The sequence below is a fragment of the Eupeodes corollae genome, chromosome 1, assembly GCF_945859685.1.
Source record: "Eupeodes corollae chromosome 1, idEupCoro1.1, whole genome shotgun sequence".
Classification (NCBI taxonomy): Eukaryota; Metazoa; Arthropoda; class Insecta; order Diptera; family Syrphidae; genus Eupeodes; species Eupeodes corollae.
The window spans coordinates 136,075,930-136,092,346 of record NC_079147.1 but is presented as its reverse complement, the minus strand read 5'-3'; the positions used below and the strand labels follow the sequence as shown (position 1 = coordinate 136,092,346).

Sequence of the window (16,417 nt, the reverse complement as noted above, 5' to 3'; positions counted from 1 at the left end):
CAAAACAAAGAGGACTTTATATCAACATATAGAAGATTATCATAAATGTAGACTTTTCATGCAGAAGGAGGTGCAAGTGTTTATCTTTGAGAATACACTTTTTCTCGTTGTCGGGTTATTGGCATAGACAGAGTAAACATGGAAGTGTACCATTAAATAAGAAATGCAACTTTTAAAGAAGTGGCTTTTAGTACTCATGCACTAGACGGTGCCATTTTAAAATTTATCTGTCAAATGTCATGTTTGATTTTTGATTTCTTATTTTTCCACTTAAAAACAGAGCATTATTTGTGTTTTCTATAAATTTCAAAATAAATTGTTTAATTCTAGGACGAAATGTTCGAAAAAAGAACAGAGAAGAAACAAAATGATTCCAAACCTAGAGACGATGGCGTTGAATTGGAAAATCAGTTTATATTAAGGATTCCAGAGGTAAATAAGTGCATTAACCCCATATTCAAGTGGTTTTGTTCTTGTATTCTGTTTTTTTTTTTTAGGAACCCGCAAAGCTTCTACATGAAGCCCTTCTGTCTGGGAACCTTAAAGATCGTCTTGCTATTAAAATGGATAACGATTTGCGTTATGGTGAAGTGCGCTTCGATCATTGGCTGCTTCATGCAAAGATTGTTGATTTACCAACAATCATTGAATGTTTGAAAACCATCGACAACAAAAGTTTCTATAAAACTGCAGATGTTTGCCAAATTGTAACTTTTTTTTTAAACTACATATATTCAGAATAAAATGATACTTATTATATTCTCACAGATGATTTGTAAAGAAGAACCCGATGCCCCAGTTCCCGAGGATGAATCTCCGAACAAAGCTAAAAAGAAGGATCCAAACAAGGTTGATAAGAAATTCCTTTGGCCCCATGGCATAACTCCACCATGCAAGAACGTCCGAAAGCGCCGTTTTCGAAAAACTCTCAAAAAGAAATACGTCGAAGCTCCGGAAATTGAAAAGGAAGTAAAACGCCTTCTCCGCGTGGACAACGATGCCGTTAATGTTAAGTACGAGATCATCAATGAGGACGACGATAAGTCGGGGGCAATGCTTAATTCCAAAGATCAATCCACCGACAACGAAGAAACACTACAAGACGACAAACTACTTAACGACTCAAACAAAGACATCAATGTTGAATCTGATGGCGAAGAAGAAAGACCATCGTCGATGCCAAGTAATATGCGCGATGTTGCCGAACATGATATCTTTGGAGAGGAAGTCTCCTCTTCCGACGAAGAAGATCGTCCAGTGCGCCGCGACATTGAGGAAACATCTCGTTTGTCAGCAGATGACAGTCGCATGTCAGAAGAGTATTCAATGTCTGGAACTCATAACAACACCAAGGATATAGTCACTGAGTTTAACAAGTCCATGTTCGGAAGCCCCAAAGACCCCTCCAAATCATTCGGAGGCTCCAATTCAAGTCTAGCCGGTCCGAGTGGATTTTATGAGGAACAAAAACGAAATGATTCTGATGACGAATACTCCAATGAAGCGCAAATGACACGAGAACAAATCACGTCTAAAATATCTGAGCTTCGGGGCCAGTGTGACGATCTAAAGGTGCAACAGTCGCAGAAGTCCCAAGAGATCTCTTCTATACAAAACCCAACACTCAAACAACGATTACAGGAAACCCTCGAGAATTTGTTGAGTCAAATAGTTGAAAAAGAATTGGAAATACAAGATTATCAAAATATGCTCTAATATTCTATATTGCACTAATTTTTTCTATTTTTATTTATTGTTTTATTTTTAGCTATACATTATAATTTGTCGTAATTTGTACATATACAGAATTATTACGGCGATAAAAAAAAAATTAATAAAAATACCATTTCTATTATGATAATAAATTAAGTAACCACCAGGAATTTGAGTTTCATTTATTATTAAACAGTAAACACATCACGACAACGTCGCCAGACGACGGCGAAATCATGTTTGTGCTGTGGTACCATTGTTGTTCGATTCTTTTTGTGTTTCCCTAAAGAAATTTGAATCTTTCAAAAAGCTATATTCGGGATTGTCAAGCGCTAACTCAGCTTCGTGAATGTCATTTTTGATTGTAGCCACCAGGGCTTCAAGAGAGTCGAAGTTCTTTTCTGGTCGTAGGTATCCAACTATAATTACTTTAAGTAAACAGCCATAGAGATCTCTGTTGTATTCGTGTAAAATGTGCGTTTCCTGCAAGTAAAGAAATACAAATTAAATATAATTACAGGATTTGAAAATCAGATATTTTATTCCAGTGACATTGAAAAAGATTAATGAAGATGCTTAAAAATGAACGCGTGAGAATATTTGGGATTATTTTTGGCCCTCAAATGATTAGAGAAAAAAAAACTTTTTGCCACACTTGCTTATGTAATATGGGAATGCTCTTGAAAACTCATATCACACTTTTTAAGTCAACCAGTAAATTTCCTAAGTAATGTACATAACTACCTAAATTTAGGTTGTTGAAAAGGTGATAACAACCTACAACCTTACCTTCCCACTTTTCCAAATGTTGGTTTTTAGAGTAATCAAACATCATGTGTAATTTTGCTACGCGTGTTTCATTTATTATGATTAATTATTAAATTCCCATAAAGTCAGTTTTAGAGATAACATAACGGAAATATGTCGGCAGGTTGTAGTTTGCATGCATGGCATTAAATATAGCCTAAGATAAGATAATAAGTAAAAATAAAGACGCTCCCAAATGATATGTAAAAAGAGACTGGGATGCGAACCACGCTGATAACATGTATTTGGTGACCTTATGCAAATAGCAAATGATGGGTTTTTAAAATCAAATTGTCAATTAAAGAAGAAAATTATGTAATCAAAAAGCAATTGTTGAGTTGTATTCAGTCAAGATATTTGGGACGTTAAATTTATACAGTGGCTGCCGGACTAATCGAACACATGAATAAGAAATTTTTGCAATGTTATTTTTCGAAGAAAATGTATGGAGAGTGAAGAACTTTATAACTATTATTTATAAAATTAAACATGTTTTAATTTTGAATAAGCCAGTGACAGCCATAAACAGCGAATTAATATTAAAAACAAAACAACTCTATAATTCAACAAATCACATACAGGGTGTCCCATAAGTAATGGTCCAAACTCTATATGATGAATGGTGAAGTCATTATCTACCAGAATTTGGTAACTTGTCTATACCGCATCCCAACGGTTTTCGAGTAACGGTTGTTTTAATGAAATTTTCAAAAACACCTACTTTTAGTCAGTTTTTCAATTACCCTGTCCAAAAATAATTTTTGTTTTTACCATACGTTAATATTTTTCAATTCTGAATAAACATTCAATATTTGTGCATTTAAAAATTTAAATTTTCGGCACTATTTTGTAAAATTAATATAGTTAAAATCATATTTTTATCAATCTTAGTTTTTTACATCGCACTTTAAAATAGTTTTATTTAAAAAAAAAATCATATTACACAATACTGGTTATTGTTTTTAAAAAATTATAAAACATTACAAAGGTAGCTTTGGTTCAAAAGTTATAAGCATTTCAATTTAATAAGTCACTATTTAAAAAACAAATAGGAAACGAAAAATATGTTTCTTTAGAATTTTTTATTACGTCGTGTCACTAAAGACATATTGTTTCAATTTCATTGAATTAGGCTTATCATGTGATGTTTTTAGTTTAGTGCAATCAACAATGGCAATCTTTTTCCACATCAAGCAGTGCTTCTTAACGCCTACTGCTACGTCTAGTACTTGTACTAACGCTTTTATTATTTGAACCGGAAATAATATGGCTGTTTGTATTATCGCCGTTTTTAAATCAATGAAGTTGTTAAGCTATAATAGTGCAATACTTTATTTATTTCATTAAGAAGAAATAATTTAAGAAAATAACAAAAAAAATCTTACACGTCACGAAGGAACGTGTGTAAAAGATTCGAATTTCTATTTGGTATTTACAGAAGTAATACTTACTAAGCGGAGATATATAGTCAAGTTCTTTCTTATAGGGCTCACCCAAAAATCTATCAATATCAGTTTTGCAATGAAAACTATTGTAGTACCCGTGGTCTGGGTTCAATTTCTAACCTATGTTACTTATTTTTTTTTTCACTGGTACATACTGTCTTTTGCGGAGAATTGACATATCCTCAAAGACTAATTTTAGACATGAAAAGTGCTCTTTCAAAGTAGCCGTTCAAATTCAACTTAAAACCGAAGGTTGCCACCATCCCTGACAACATTACTGCCACACAAAATTTATGAAACAGTTTATTTCATTTTGAAAATAGGGATTTGAATTTTGGAATAACATGATCATAAAAGGTAGGAAGATGTTTGATTTTGTTCGAAAGTTAAAAAAAAGGTGTATCTCTACGCATATTTTTTTTATAGCAATTGTTCGAAATGCCCTACTCCTGCATTTAAACATACTCGGCAACGTTTTAAAAACTGTCATTTCAAACGTCTGGCATTTCCTAAGCTTCTTATTTCCTCGGCCGAAGTAACAATAACACTGCGTATTGGCTGGGCAAAAACTTTCTCTTTTAGGCGACCCAAATACAAAAATCTAATAGCTGAAACACATACACGCTTCAGCTTCGGCTTCGTCTCCGTTACGTTAGGCCCGCTTCGAGGTTGCTTTGAATGACATTTCTATTATTTCATCCCTCCAAAGAGCAAATATTTTGTTTGTTGACATTTTTTTACTGCTGATGAGCTGTCAGACAAAGCAAATGTTCAGAAAATTGAACTAGAGCTTCCGTTTGGAGTCACATTACGTTACATTACATGCTATTCCTATGGCTGAACTCGTAAACGTCAGGCTAAGCCGAAGCTGAAGCGTGTATGTGATTCAGCCATAATGGATTCAAGTCCAGTGACATAGGGGGGCATGTTATTGTTCCACCACGACCGATCCATCGCTCGGAGAAAGTTCTATTCAAAAAGCTTCTGACATTTCTTCCATAATGGCCTGGACTACTAAATAATTTTCACTATTTAGTGTGTCGGGCAATTCAAAGGGTGCTATGATTTGCCCATTTAAAATTCCACACCACAAATTAATTTTAAAGTGGTATTGAGATCTTCCTTCTCATATTAAATGTGGATTTTCTTCACGCCAATTGTGAAAATAATGAATATTATATCCAATGAATTGGAAACAAGATATCTCTAGTGACGTAATAACAAATTCTAGCAGAAACAATTTTTTTCTTTTTATATTTGATTATTAAATCGTGACTTATTAAATTTAAATGCTTATAACTTTTGAACCAAAGCTAGCTTTGTAATGTTTTATACTTTTTTGAAAAGCTAAAAAATCAAGCAAATTTTTTTAAAACAATAATAATAATAGTATTGTGTAATATGATATTTTAAAGTTCGATGTAAAATATCAAGTTTGATAAAAATATGATTTTAAGTATTATTATTTTAAAATATAGTGCCGAAAATTTAAATTGTTAAATTCACAAATATTGAATGTTTATTCAGAATTCTAAAATATTAACGTATAGTAAAAACAAAGATTGTTTGTGGACAGGGTGATTGAAAAACCGTCTAAAAGTAGGTGTTTTTGAAAATTTCATTAAAACAACCGTTACTCGAAAACCGTTGGGATGCGGTATAGACAAGTTACAAAATTCTGGTAGATCATGACTTGACCATTTATCATATACAGTTTGGACCATTACGTATGGGATACCCTGTATAATCAGGCACCTAATATTAAGTACTTAGTTGCGTGCTGCGTCTCCATTCGATTTCATAGCTTCTTCAAGGCGTTGAGGTATTGAGGAGATATGGAAAAACACATACTTCAGCACTTATTTTTGTCCATCATTATTGAAGTTCCATTTTAAGATCCTAATTTACCCTGGTTACAAGATGAGATCGAGGAATCGAATTGAGATTTCGATCCAGGTATATGGTGGCACTGAATCGAGGAATCGAATTCAAATGGAATCGAAATGGCATTTGGGTTTTATTTGTGTGCGTACTGCTACGTGAATAACTTTCAAATAAATTTCAAATTTTATAACAATGCTCTCAACACAAAGACGAGCGCCAAATTAAATTCAGCTTGGAACCTAAAAGACTCAATTTAAATGAAGTATTTTTGCTTAGAACAAACAAGAGGGAAAACACTTATCGCACGCACACAAGCAAAACCTTACACACCAATAACTCGATTCCCCGATTCGGGTTTACAAACAAATTTTCGATTCTATTCACCTCTATAGGTACAAATTTTTTCATAGATACTTTTATACACTATTTTATTAATTTTGGCCAAATGGGCAATTTTAACAGGTATTGCAGTTTCCCATTGATGGAGTGCTGTGACCGACGTGTGATTCTATGGAGCGAGCCAATGATGGAACCATCTGCTGAAGAAACACTAAAGATGATCCTCGGAGGTGACACTGTCAACGCAAAGGTGAAATATATGCCGGATGCAGAAATAACCCGAACACCTGTAATCATACTCTCAAACAACGATATATTTCCAAAAGATGAAGCATTCCGATCACGAATGTACAAATATCAATGGGAAAGCTGTCCGCAATTAAAATCACTCAATAGAAAACCGAATCCTCTAGCTGCATATCAATTATTTAAACTCTATAATGTAATATATTAGTAGTTAAATAAAACAAAACAATCTTTGAATTAATTTGCGCATTTTTATTAGTTTAAATTTAAATATTCATAGGTTTGCAATAATAAATCATCGTCGTCAGCGTTGGCAATTACACAAGCTGTCTGGGGTCTTTTTCCAAATAGATTGACAAATCAAGCCAGTGCTGGATCTCGTAACTGTAGGCGGGAACAATCCTCCTAGAGTATCGTCTTGTTGTGCATGCCTCGATGTATTTCCTGAAGGCACTGGTGCTGCTTCTGTTGGTACCTCCTGTGAAAACATTACCTCGTCCACTTGTGATTCCATCTTCTGACCACATGGAAGGTGATCGTTGTCGTCCGACTCCTGATCCTGTTCCACTTCTGAATTCACCTCTGAATTCAGCACCAGAATGTCTTCTTGCTCCTGACTGTGCTGCTGCTGCTGCTGCTGCTGCCGTTGAAGTTGTTGCCGATTAACCATTGTGTCTATTGAAACGATCACTCAACATTTGAAAATTGCACACAATATACACTCTATTTATACTTAAAAATCATCTTCATTAATAAAGTTAAAATTGAAATCACCTTGATTAATAAATTAATAAAGATGATAAAGATAATAATAAAGATAATAAACATGTAAAATTTATAACACTCTTAACGACGACGACGACGACAAGACTAAGATAACTAACAATGCGCTACGGCGCTAAATCCAGACTCAATTCGGATTCAACTCTCCTTGCAAACGCGGTAATTGTTCTGAATTTCTCTTGAGCAATTACACGCCCCAGTTCATCAGATATGCATGTGATTGAATGCAAAAGCGTGTTTTTTAGACGTGTGGTGGGAGATATGGTTATGGTATATGGTTCATATGAGTCATAAAGCTTATGCAGTTAAGTTGTGTAAGTAAATATTTGTTAGTAATTTTACGACATTCACCAAAAAGTGTCTTGTAATTTTTTAGTAATTTAACGACATTCACCAAAAAGTGTCTTGTTGTCAAAAACCTGTACAATTTTTGTAACTTGAGTAATGCTTTAAATTATTTTCATAATTTTTTTTTCCAAGAAAAATAGCAAAGATTATTAAGAGATTTTCAATTTTATATTAAGTTACCTTTAAATTCCTGAAACTAGCCTTCAATTCTATCTTATCTGTTGTATATTTGTATATAAATAGTGAACATTGAACTATGTATAGGGCAAGTATTGCATTCGTAAAAAATTTGGAATCAAACATGACATTGCGATGTTAGAGAAGTCAAAAAAAAGTACGTCCCCCATTCCATCCGTCTGTCTGTCCTGCCCCCTAAAGCATAAACCACTGTGCCGATTAGCTTAAGGCGTTTTTTTATTTTATGTTTTAATATTAAAAATAACAGCAGTCCCCATACAAATACGAAAATTCGATTTTTTTTTCAGATATGAACCGACAGATTTTTTTGAACTTTCTCTATTTTTTTTCTTAATTCGGCTTCTTTTTACAAGAAAAACATATTTTCGTATTGCTTCAGAAGGGTACCGCTCATAAAGCCGTTATTTTGTTTTCAAATTTTCTCAAGAACAAAATCAGATTTCAATAGTCGATGGTCAAATTTTCAAATTGATGATGTTTTTTGATGATCGAAAATGTCATTATTTTTTTTAATGGCATTTAAATTTGTAAGAACATTTTTCTTTCAAAATTGATTTTCTGTTGAATAAAACTTTTAAAGTCGTAACAAATTAAAGAAATCTACATGTTGAAGGAAATTTGCTTTAGATGTTCTAGAACTGAGATTTAAACCATTTTTAAAAAAATTTATTTCAAGATGTCCAAAATGAATGTTCAGAATGTCCCAAAAACACAAGAGTGTTAAACTAATGGCTAATTGAAAAACACAATGCACGTTTCATTTCTATAAATATAAAAGATTTGAATCTCTTGAGAACTGAAGTGAAAAGAGATTCTGAAACGTGTAATTTGTGACTGCCACACAAAAGTTTCTTCCCAGCTTATTTGTTTACCTTAAGTTGTTTTTATTTTATATTTAGAGATATTATGTACTTAAATGCACTTATTTCCTTAAATTCAAGAACCAAACATTTTCCTCTCTACAATTTTAAGGTTTTGTTGACTCCTTTATGATGAAGCATCAGCTCCAATCTAGGAGTAAGCTGACTGGAAGCGATAGTAATAATAGACTCCCGAAAATTGAGTCCGACAAAAACTACGTCAAAAAAAAAACAGGAAATTCCTGATATCAGATTCTTTCTCATTTGTTTTGTAGCGTTTTTCGAATTTATATAAATGTCAACAAAAAAAAATATATTTTTTTTGAAAAAAGCAAAGTTTCAAATCGATTTCGTACATTTCTCCATGAAAGCAATAAAAAACCACTAAACTATTGTGTTTTGCTCTTGAATATGGCATATTTAGAAAACTGTTAGAATCTTGGAATGCTCTTATACAAAGAAAGTCTGAGACTAAACCTTGCTGGACAACAGCGTTCTAAAATAATTTAATAACTAAAGGTGTCACTTTAGCCCTTGAAATGTGTACAATTAAGGTTAAGATGTACATTATGTTATTTACATTTTGTTAGCCTTCATTAAAGAACATTTTTAAGCGGTCGTATATATGTTAAGTGCGTGACCCCTCCCCCTTATTTTAAATCTGAATTCGCTCTTGATAACTATACACAGCTATAACCATTTGGCATCGAACTTTTTTCAAGCGATCGATCCCAAACACTGAATTCGATCTCAGTCTCTTGTTTGTATTCCGCTCTAAAGAACATTCCCAAAAAATAACTCTTTTTCTTTTGCGTATAACTATTTATCTTGGAACCCCGAAACCTATGAAACTATTCTGATATCAGCCAATTTAAGGCAGGTAGGCAGTAGAAGTAGATGCACCAAAACATCAGACGGAAAAGGGAAAATACCCATAGAACAGTTTTCTCCTTGAAAACTTAAAGTATAGAGGAAAAAACACCTACATAAGTGGTTCTTCACAGGTACTGTTTCTGGCGAGGTATTTAAAAATAATTCAAGATTAACTCTTGTCAAGAAAAGTACTTTTATAATTATCCATTCGGATTCAATGAATACAAACTGCAGGTCCCCTCTTTTTATCTCCCTTACTTACTATGTTTTGTTAATTTAGTGATACAATTTTATTTAAAATATTGTTTAAAATGGTTCCTTGTCATATTGAAAAGGAATAAGGATAAACATAAAGCTTGCATTAAGAGGATCTCTATCGGCCAGCTGCGGTGAAGCGATACGAAGTGAATCGGGTCCGTAAGGAAAAGTTTTTTCAATGAATATGAACGAAACAAAGACTATGTACCACTAATAAAGATATCTCATAATCGGCTGGCACCTGTGAAGCATATATAATTCCAACCGTGTGGTAGCACAATCAAGTTGTTGTTGTAGTTTTCAAACCCCAATAATGATTCTTACTTTAAAATACAAAACTCTACATAATGATGAACTTGTAACCAGTGAAAGCAGATTTGTTTTGTTTTAACTAAACCACAACTACGCATTAGGTCGGTTGGACTTGTTACTGGCTTTACGATATCATGTGTCATAAAACGTGACTGCGTAAAACCACACGATGATAGTACTTTAGGTTTTATACACAATTTAGTCATTGCAGTTTTGTTCGTTTTATTTCATTATTTGTGTATAGCAGCAATCTATATCTTCTCTTCTGTTCTGTTCGAAAAATTTATTAATATTTATTTTTATCCTATCCTGTGTTCATATGATGCTTTTTTTTGAATTTCTCATATTTCAATTTAACTCAATCTCGAAACCAGAAGCATTATTGTTCAAACGCATTTATTCCATGAAAATAGAATAAGATTAAAAATTCCATTGTATTAAACTTACTTAAAGTTTAAATGACATCAAAAAGAACTATTTTATTTTCTATACATTAAAACTTGTTCTCTCAACTAAAACTTTTTTAAATATTCTCATCTTGGAAAATTAAAAATAAATAAATAACTGAGACCTACATTGTTCGTCATTATGGTATAACAAAAACAAATATTCATATCCATTTAATATAATAATAAAAAAAACATTAGGGGGTTATTCCTGTGAACTTTTGCTATAGAGATTTGTACTTTATCGTAAGTTATGTAAGAGCACGTAGTAGTATAGAACTATATTCTAAACACTTATCTAATATCAATGCTATAGTTAGTGAATTGACAAATAATCAGTACCCATGTGTATTAGGCGATTTTAACCTCGTGACATTGACTGGTGCTTTATGGAAGAAGAACAAGTTTTAGTTCCATTTAATACAAATAGGGAAATCGAAAGTTTGGTTGTCGATTCACTATCTTCACTTGATAAGATCTCTAGATCTTATATTTATAAATAATAACTTTAAATATAGTATAGATACTTTATTAGCTAACTCGATTCACCATATTGCATTACAAGTAAATTTAAATATTTATGAATATTCATATGATCTGCCAATTGAGCTAAGAAAATTTAATTATGTAAATGCTGACTTCATTGCCTTAAATAAATAAATAGTCTTTTCCTCAGTCAATGGAATACGATAATGACAAATCTAAGGACATAGAATCATCTTGCCAACTTTTTTCTTTTAATCTTCTTATAATATAGACATTATTCCAGATGTTAGAACTATGTACTCCAATGTTGATGCCTCGATTAATTTTGTGCCTCCACATTTGGTTTTGGTTGCTTTATGCGAAATTGATATTTACCACCTCTTCTTTTATCAAGATGCTCTTTCAATTTATGTCTTCCCCTAACACTACTTTTTAACAAATCTATCTCATAAAGTACTTTTTTAGAGGAATGGAAAATTTCATTCATTAATCCGAATTATAAAAGTGGTACTAAGCAACTAACCAAAAATTATAGGCTCATTTCGAAGCTATCAACTATTCCAAAGGCTCTAGAAAAAATCATAACTGGAAAGTTCTATTTTTCTTTAAAAGAGTTACTGTCGCCTAGTCAACATGGTTTAGTCAAGGGGCGCTCAACAGCCACAAACCTATGTCTCTTTACGAGTAATTGCTTAACCCAAATAGAGAAAGGTTATCAAGTGGATGTACTCTACACAGATTTCGTTAAAGCATTCCACCGAGTTCATCACGGTTTACTCATTCAAAAACTAATGAAGATGGGTTGCAATAGCTCATTTCTAAGTTGGTTGGAATCGTATTTTTCAAATAGAAAACAGATTGTGGAAATAAATGCGTACTACTTAAGTCCTATTGATGTTAACTCAGGGCTTCCCCAAGGTAGTCATTTGGGCCCATTGCTCTTCTTTTATTTATAAATGATTTACCTTCAGTTTTAAAGAACGCCATTTGTCTAATGTTTGCTGACGATTTCAAAATTTATTATGCCATCCACACAATTTATGGCGCAGACACAATCACCTTCAATTATATTTTTCCAAATGTAAAATTTTCAGTGCGATTCGATCACTAAACTTCTTTAATTTTATGTACAAATTTCGAAATGATCCTCTTTTAAGAATTAAATTGATTTAAGATCTGGGTGTACTTCTTGACGCTAATTTAGATTTTCGTGCCCATACTGAGTTTATAGTTTGCAAGGAAATTCAATGCTTGGATTTCTAAAACGAAATTCATCTGATTTAAAAGATGTCTATACACTTAAAACGTTGTTCAATTCATTAGTGCTTCCTTATTTGGAATATTGCTCTATAATCTGGTGCCCATTCTATGCGAATGGAATACTTAGAATTGAGCAAATTCAAAAAAGATTCACGCGATTTGCTTTACGAAATTTAAATTGGTCTGGCGATATGCCAAATTATCTCTCCAGGTGTGCCCTGATTGCTCAAAGCATAATTTTAATCAAATATATTGTTTCAAATCGATTAAATTCTATTGTATTACTAAATCTTTATACTTCTATGTCCCAGAAAGAATACTAAGGAACAGATGTGTACTTTTCCATGTTTCTACTCACAGAACTAATCATGGAATTAATGAGCCCATTTCGCGTTCGTTGTCACTATTCAAATTCGATTTGCAATGAAGTTGACATCACAATGTTTCGAAAGCAGTTTAAAAGCATTGTTTTACAGATATTGAGTTAATTTCAATTATAATGTAACATTAATGTTATTAGTTCAGTTTGTGCTTATGTTTATAAACATTAAACATAATAAGCAGGTGTAAAATCCATTGATGTAACAACAAATAAATAAATAAAAACTTTGTTTAGACTTTTCAAGGCACATTCTTAGTCCAAATCTTAGAGAACCAGAAGACAAATTATAATAATTTTCTTAGAGAACCAGAAGACAAATTGTAATAATTTTGTGTTTATGGAAATTAATATAAATAAAAATAATCTTTTTAAGAAAATTTGATTATTTTTCAGCTTAGCGAAAATTACGAAATAATCAATTCATAAAAAAAAACCTCTCCAAAAATTAAAGTCCAAAGTTTTTCAGAGAAACTTAATGTATTTCTTGAATAAATCTTCAAAAAAATAAAGTTTGCAAAATAAGAATCACCCTTATGAGAATATTTTGCTACCTTAAATTAAAAAGCTAATTAACTAAAACCACATCACAATCGGAGCCTCTTTATTTTTTCTTTGATAACGTTACACTAACCTATATTTCCATTTAAAATATTAAAGTAAAAAAAAAAGAAAATAGATCGAATTCCTACGTGTTCGTATATTTTTACTGTAGTTTTTGTTTTCAAGGCCATAATACTCACATTTCAGAACGCCATTAATAAGAACTTTATCATGTTTTTCTGTTTGAAATTCAAATTTACAAACGTCGTAACATTTTCACTTGAATACAAATTTGAGTACTAGTCATTCGATTCAAGAATTTTCTAATACAAAATCGATTATAACTTACTTTTTAAATGATTGAACACATTGATGCAAACAAATAAACTTCTAAGTGAGTTTCAAGCTAGTTTTAGATCCGGATACTCCACAACAGACCATATCCTTTCAAAAAATAAAAAAAACTATATACATTTTAAGGAAGCTCTTAAGCCACTTTCGATACAATTGACCCATTTTTGGTCATCCGCACTATTTATCGAAACACTACAAGAGCATTACATTATGCTGTAGTTGCTATCAAAGTTCTTTTTTGCAGATGATACAGTTCTGTATGCCAACACTGCAGTTTATAGTAAAAAGTTGTCCAAAAACTGTACGAGATAAAACCTGGTTGTTAATTTGCATAAGTCGTAGGTAATGGTAATAAAAAAAGGTAGAGGCAGGTCTAACACCAAGGAGTAATAGTGTTTTAATCACAACGAAAAGTTGGCGAAAACCACCGTTGAAATGACGTTCAGAGAATGTTTTAATAGTAAGAAGTAGAAAATATAACATTTTTAAAGCAACTCAAGTGCGGGTAGTAAAGAAGAATGAAACCGTGGAAAATCTTCTTGGTTTCTACATAAAACGAATTTGTCTCCTTCCTCCAAACACTCCAAACTACATTCTACTAATGTAAACCGGTATATCTCCACCTTGAAATCACAAGTGAATTACATTTTGAAAGTGTTCAATAGGCCTAACAAACGTCTACCGAAAAAAAGCAGCCCTCCAAGCTATTCAAACCACGTCAAGATGGTTTAAAGTGTGGTTAGAACTGGATCAGGAAACTGGTGCGGAGATAGAAATAAACGAACGGGGTTCATGGAAGTGCACTCAGTATGAACTAATTAATCGTTTGAATAAAAGTGTAGAGAGACTTGCAGGAAAGGAGCCTTTAGCTCGCTACAAGACCTTAATCAAAACAATTCGTGAATCAAACTTATTTCATGTAAGTTTCGATTGAAAGGGAAGATTTAAATCTTAATTTTACTCCGCATTAATTCTTTAAATTTTATCAATCAGACAAATGGAAATATCATGCTCAAATGATTGTGTATATTATATATTGTGAAAAAAATATCAATTAATCTTAATCTAACAAACTTTTCAAAAGACTTTTACGCTTTGGAATAAAACCTTTCCTTTTTAATGGCATTATATTATAAATTATATAAAATAAATTAAATGCAAATAATAAAAACCTACCTAAACGACTAAGTATTAGGACGGCATTACAATTTAAAATGATGAACGAATTTATTTTTATTTGAATTGTATGTTAATTAAGTCCTATCAGGCGAATAAATCTACCGAACTCTTAAAGGGTTTTTTTTATGTATTTATGTATTACATTACATTGCATTTTATCATTTTTATCGAAGAATGATTCATTCATAATAGGTATCACGTGTATTTTCAAATTTCTATAGACTCTTTTCAAATACCTACATATGTTATCATGCCAAAAACTGTAGATAAATCGCCAATCATCTATCTAAATACCCAATTGATTGCAAATAATCATTACTTTCAAATGTATTCTTCCTTGTTATGACGCAATTAATAAATCATTGATATAAAACAAAGGTCACAATCAATTTATAATCATTGATAGCGAATTAAACGTAACTGCCTGTTGATTCACTTACCATGCTTTTCTGTTTATTCTCGTAGAATGGATTCCAGCCTACACTCATAACCATCTTGTGCACTTCTCCACTGTCAATATTCGCCCATCCATAATAGACTCCAGTTATAAATTCCGAAGGCAAAGCCTGCACAACGTCCAATGGAAAGTTAGCTATTTCGCAAGAGATTTTTAATAAAAGTTGTTTAGTAAAAAATACAATACAATGAATATTATGCAACTCTACAAGGAACTTACCAGTAGGTATTCCGAGTTCTTTAGAGCCACGTCCAAATCCAGGAACAATTTTCCCAGATGCATAATGTGGTAAACTTTCCATTTTTTTAAAAGTAGTGATTAAGCGGATCGATGTTGAATGATAGTGGACGTCTTCACTTCTCGCGAGCTTATTAACAACTCCAGCAGCAGCAATCAATCGGAATCGCAAACGCAAATTGAAGCGTCTAAGGTTAACACATATAAAGCAAAATTCAGAACAATCGCGAAATTGTAATTTGTTTACTTTTATGTGAAATTTTATAACACTCTTTCATACCCTAAACAAATAGTCATGTTAGAAATCACAGTACTGCCGACTAAAACTAGATAATTTTTATTTTCATTTGAATAGAAATTGAATGAAATTGGAATGTAATTACATAGGATTTTATCATACAGCTGCCAGACTGACAGATAATTAGTACCAAAAATGATGGCCGCATTCAGAGGATACTCATTTACAGGTAGAATTCACAGTGTGGATGATTCATTGCATGTCGCATAGAGGAAATATATTATCTAGAGTCCCGACTTAATGGGTTTGCTCTCTTTCGGCTTACAAACTAAATTGAAAGAATTTTGCCCGTTAGCATAAGCATGTGTTAGTTCTCCCGTGCATTTCTTATGGGAAAATCCAGATTCTATGTAGTTGTTATGGGCTTTTGGTGAAAATTGAACAATTAGGGGAAAAACAATATGAGGTGAACTCAGCCGTTCACAAAAGAAATCCGTTGAATTCAAAAATTGAAAAATAAATGCAATATTTTTAGAAAAATGAATTTTACAACTTCTTTTCAGTGAAAACTGTGCTAAAAATAATATTTGTATGCTTTTGGCACACAAATTCTATGGTTTTTATGAAAAATTTAGCTAAAAACAGAAAAAATCGTGTTGAAAGTATAAGCGCACCCTAGAACTGTAATGCGAACGTTGCCCAATTTGAGTTATGTCAAGTTTTGACAGATTAACAGCGAGGTGAGTATTTTGACAATTCTACGAAAATGTAA

The 16,417-nt window shown here is 32.2% G+C and overlaps 2 protein-coding genes across 2 annotated transcripts; one reads left to right on the top strand and one right to left on the bottom strand.

Moving 5' to 3' along the window:
• Positions 1 to 241: 241 nt before the first annotated feature.
• On the top strand, positions 242 to 1,883 carry LOC129938984 (transcription initiation factor TFIID subunit 7). The gene is made up of 3 exons (XM_056046829.1): positions 242 to 432; positions 498 to 707; positions 769 to 1,883. Exons 1-3 carry the CDS (start codon positions 337 to 339, stop codon positions 1,714 to 1,716), a joined length of 1,254 nt encoding a protein of 417 aa, XP_055902804.1. The 5' UTR covers positions 242 to 336; the 3' UTR covers positions 1,717 to 1,883.
• Positions 1,717 to 15,817, bottom strand: LOC129938985 (putative riboflavin kinase). The gene is made up of 4 exons (XM_056046830.1): positions 15,688 to 15,817; positions 15,390 to 15,595; positions 15,154 to 15,305; positions 1,717 to 2,196 (listed from the first exon to the last, which is right to left on the bottom strand). Exons 1-4 carry the CDS (start codon positions 15,702 to 15,704, stop codon positions 1,948 to 1,950), a joined length of 624 nt encoding a protein of 207 aa, XP_055902805.1. The 5' UTR covers positions 15,705 to 15,817; the 3' UTR covers positions 1,717 to 1,947.
• Between the last annotated feature and the right edge of the window lie 600 nt (positions 15,818 to 16,417).

What these genes read in the sequence shown, in the direction of transcription:
- LOC129938984 (XM_056046829.1), top strand. Translation starts at nt 337, where the DNA reads ATGTTCGAAAAAAGAACAGAGAAGAAACAAAATGATTCCAAACCTAGA. An exon ending in TTATATTAAGGATTCCAGAG is followed by an intron (nt 433 to 497) that starts GTAAATAAGTGC and finishes TTTTTTTTTTAG; the next exon opens with GAACCCGCAAAGCTTCTACA. An exon ending in CTGCAGATGTTTGCCAAATT is followed by an intron (nt 708 to 768) that starts GTAACTTTTTTT and finishes ATATTCTCACAG; the next exon opens with ATGATTTGTAAAGAAGAACC.
- LOC129938985 (XM_056046830.1), bottom strand. An exon ending in AGAACTCGGAATACCTACTG is followed by an intron (nt 15,306 to 15,389) that starts GTAAGTTCCTTG and finishes CTTGCGAAATAG; the next exon opens with CTAACTTTCCATTGGACGTT. An exon ending in AGAATAAACAGAAAAGCATG is followed by an intron (nt 2,197 to 15,153) that starts GTAAGTGAATCA and finishes CTTTACTTGCAG; the next exon opens with GAAACGCACATTTTACACGA.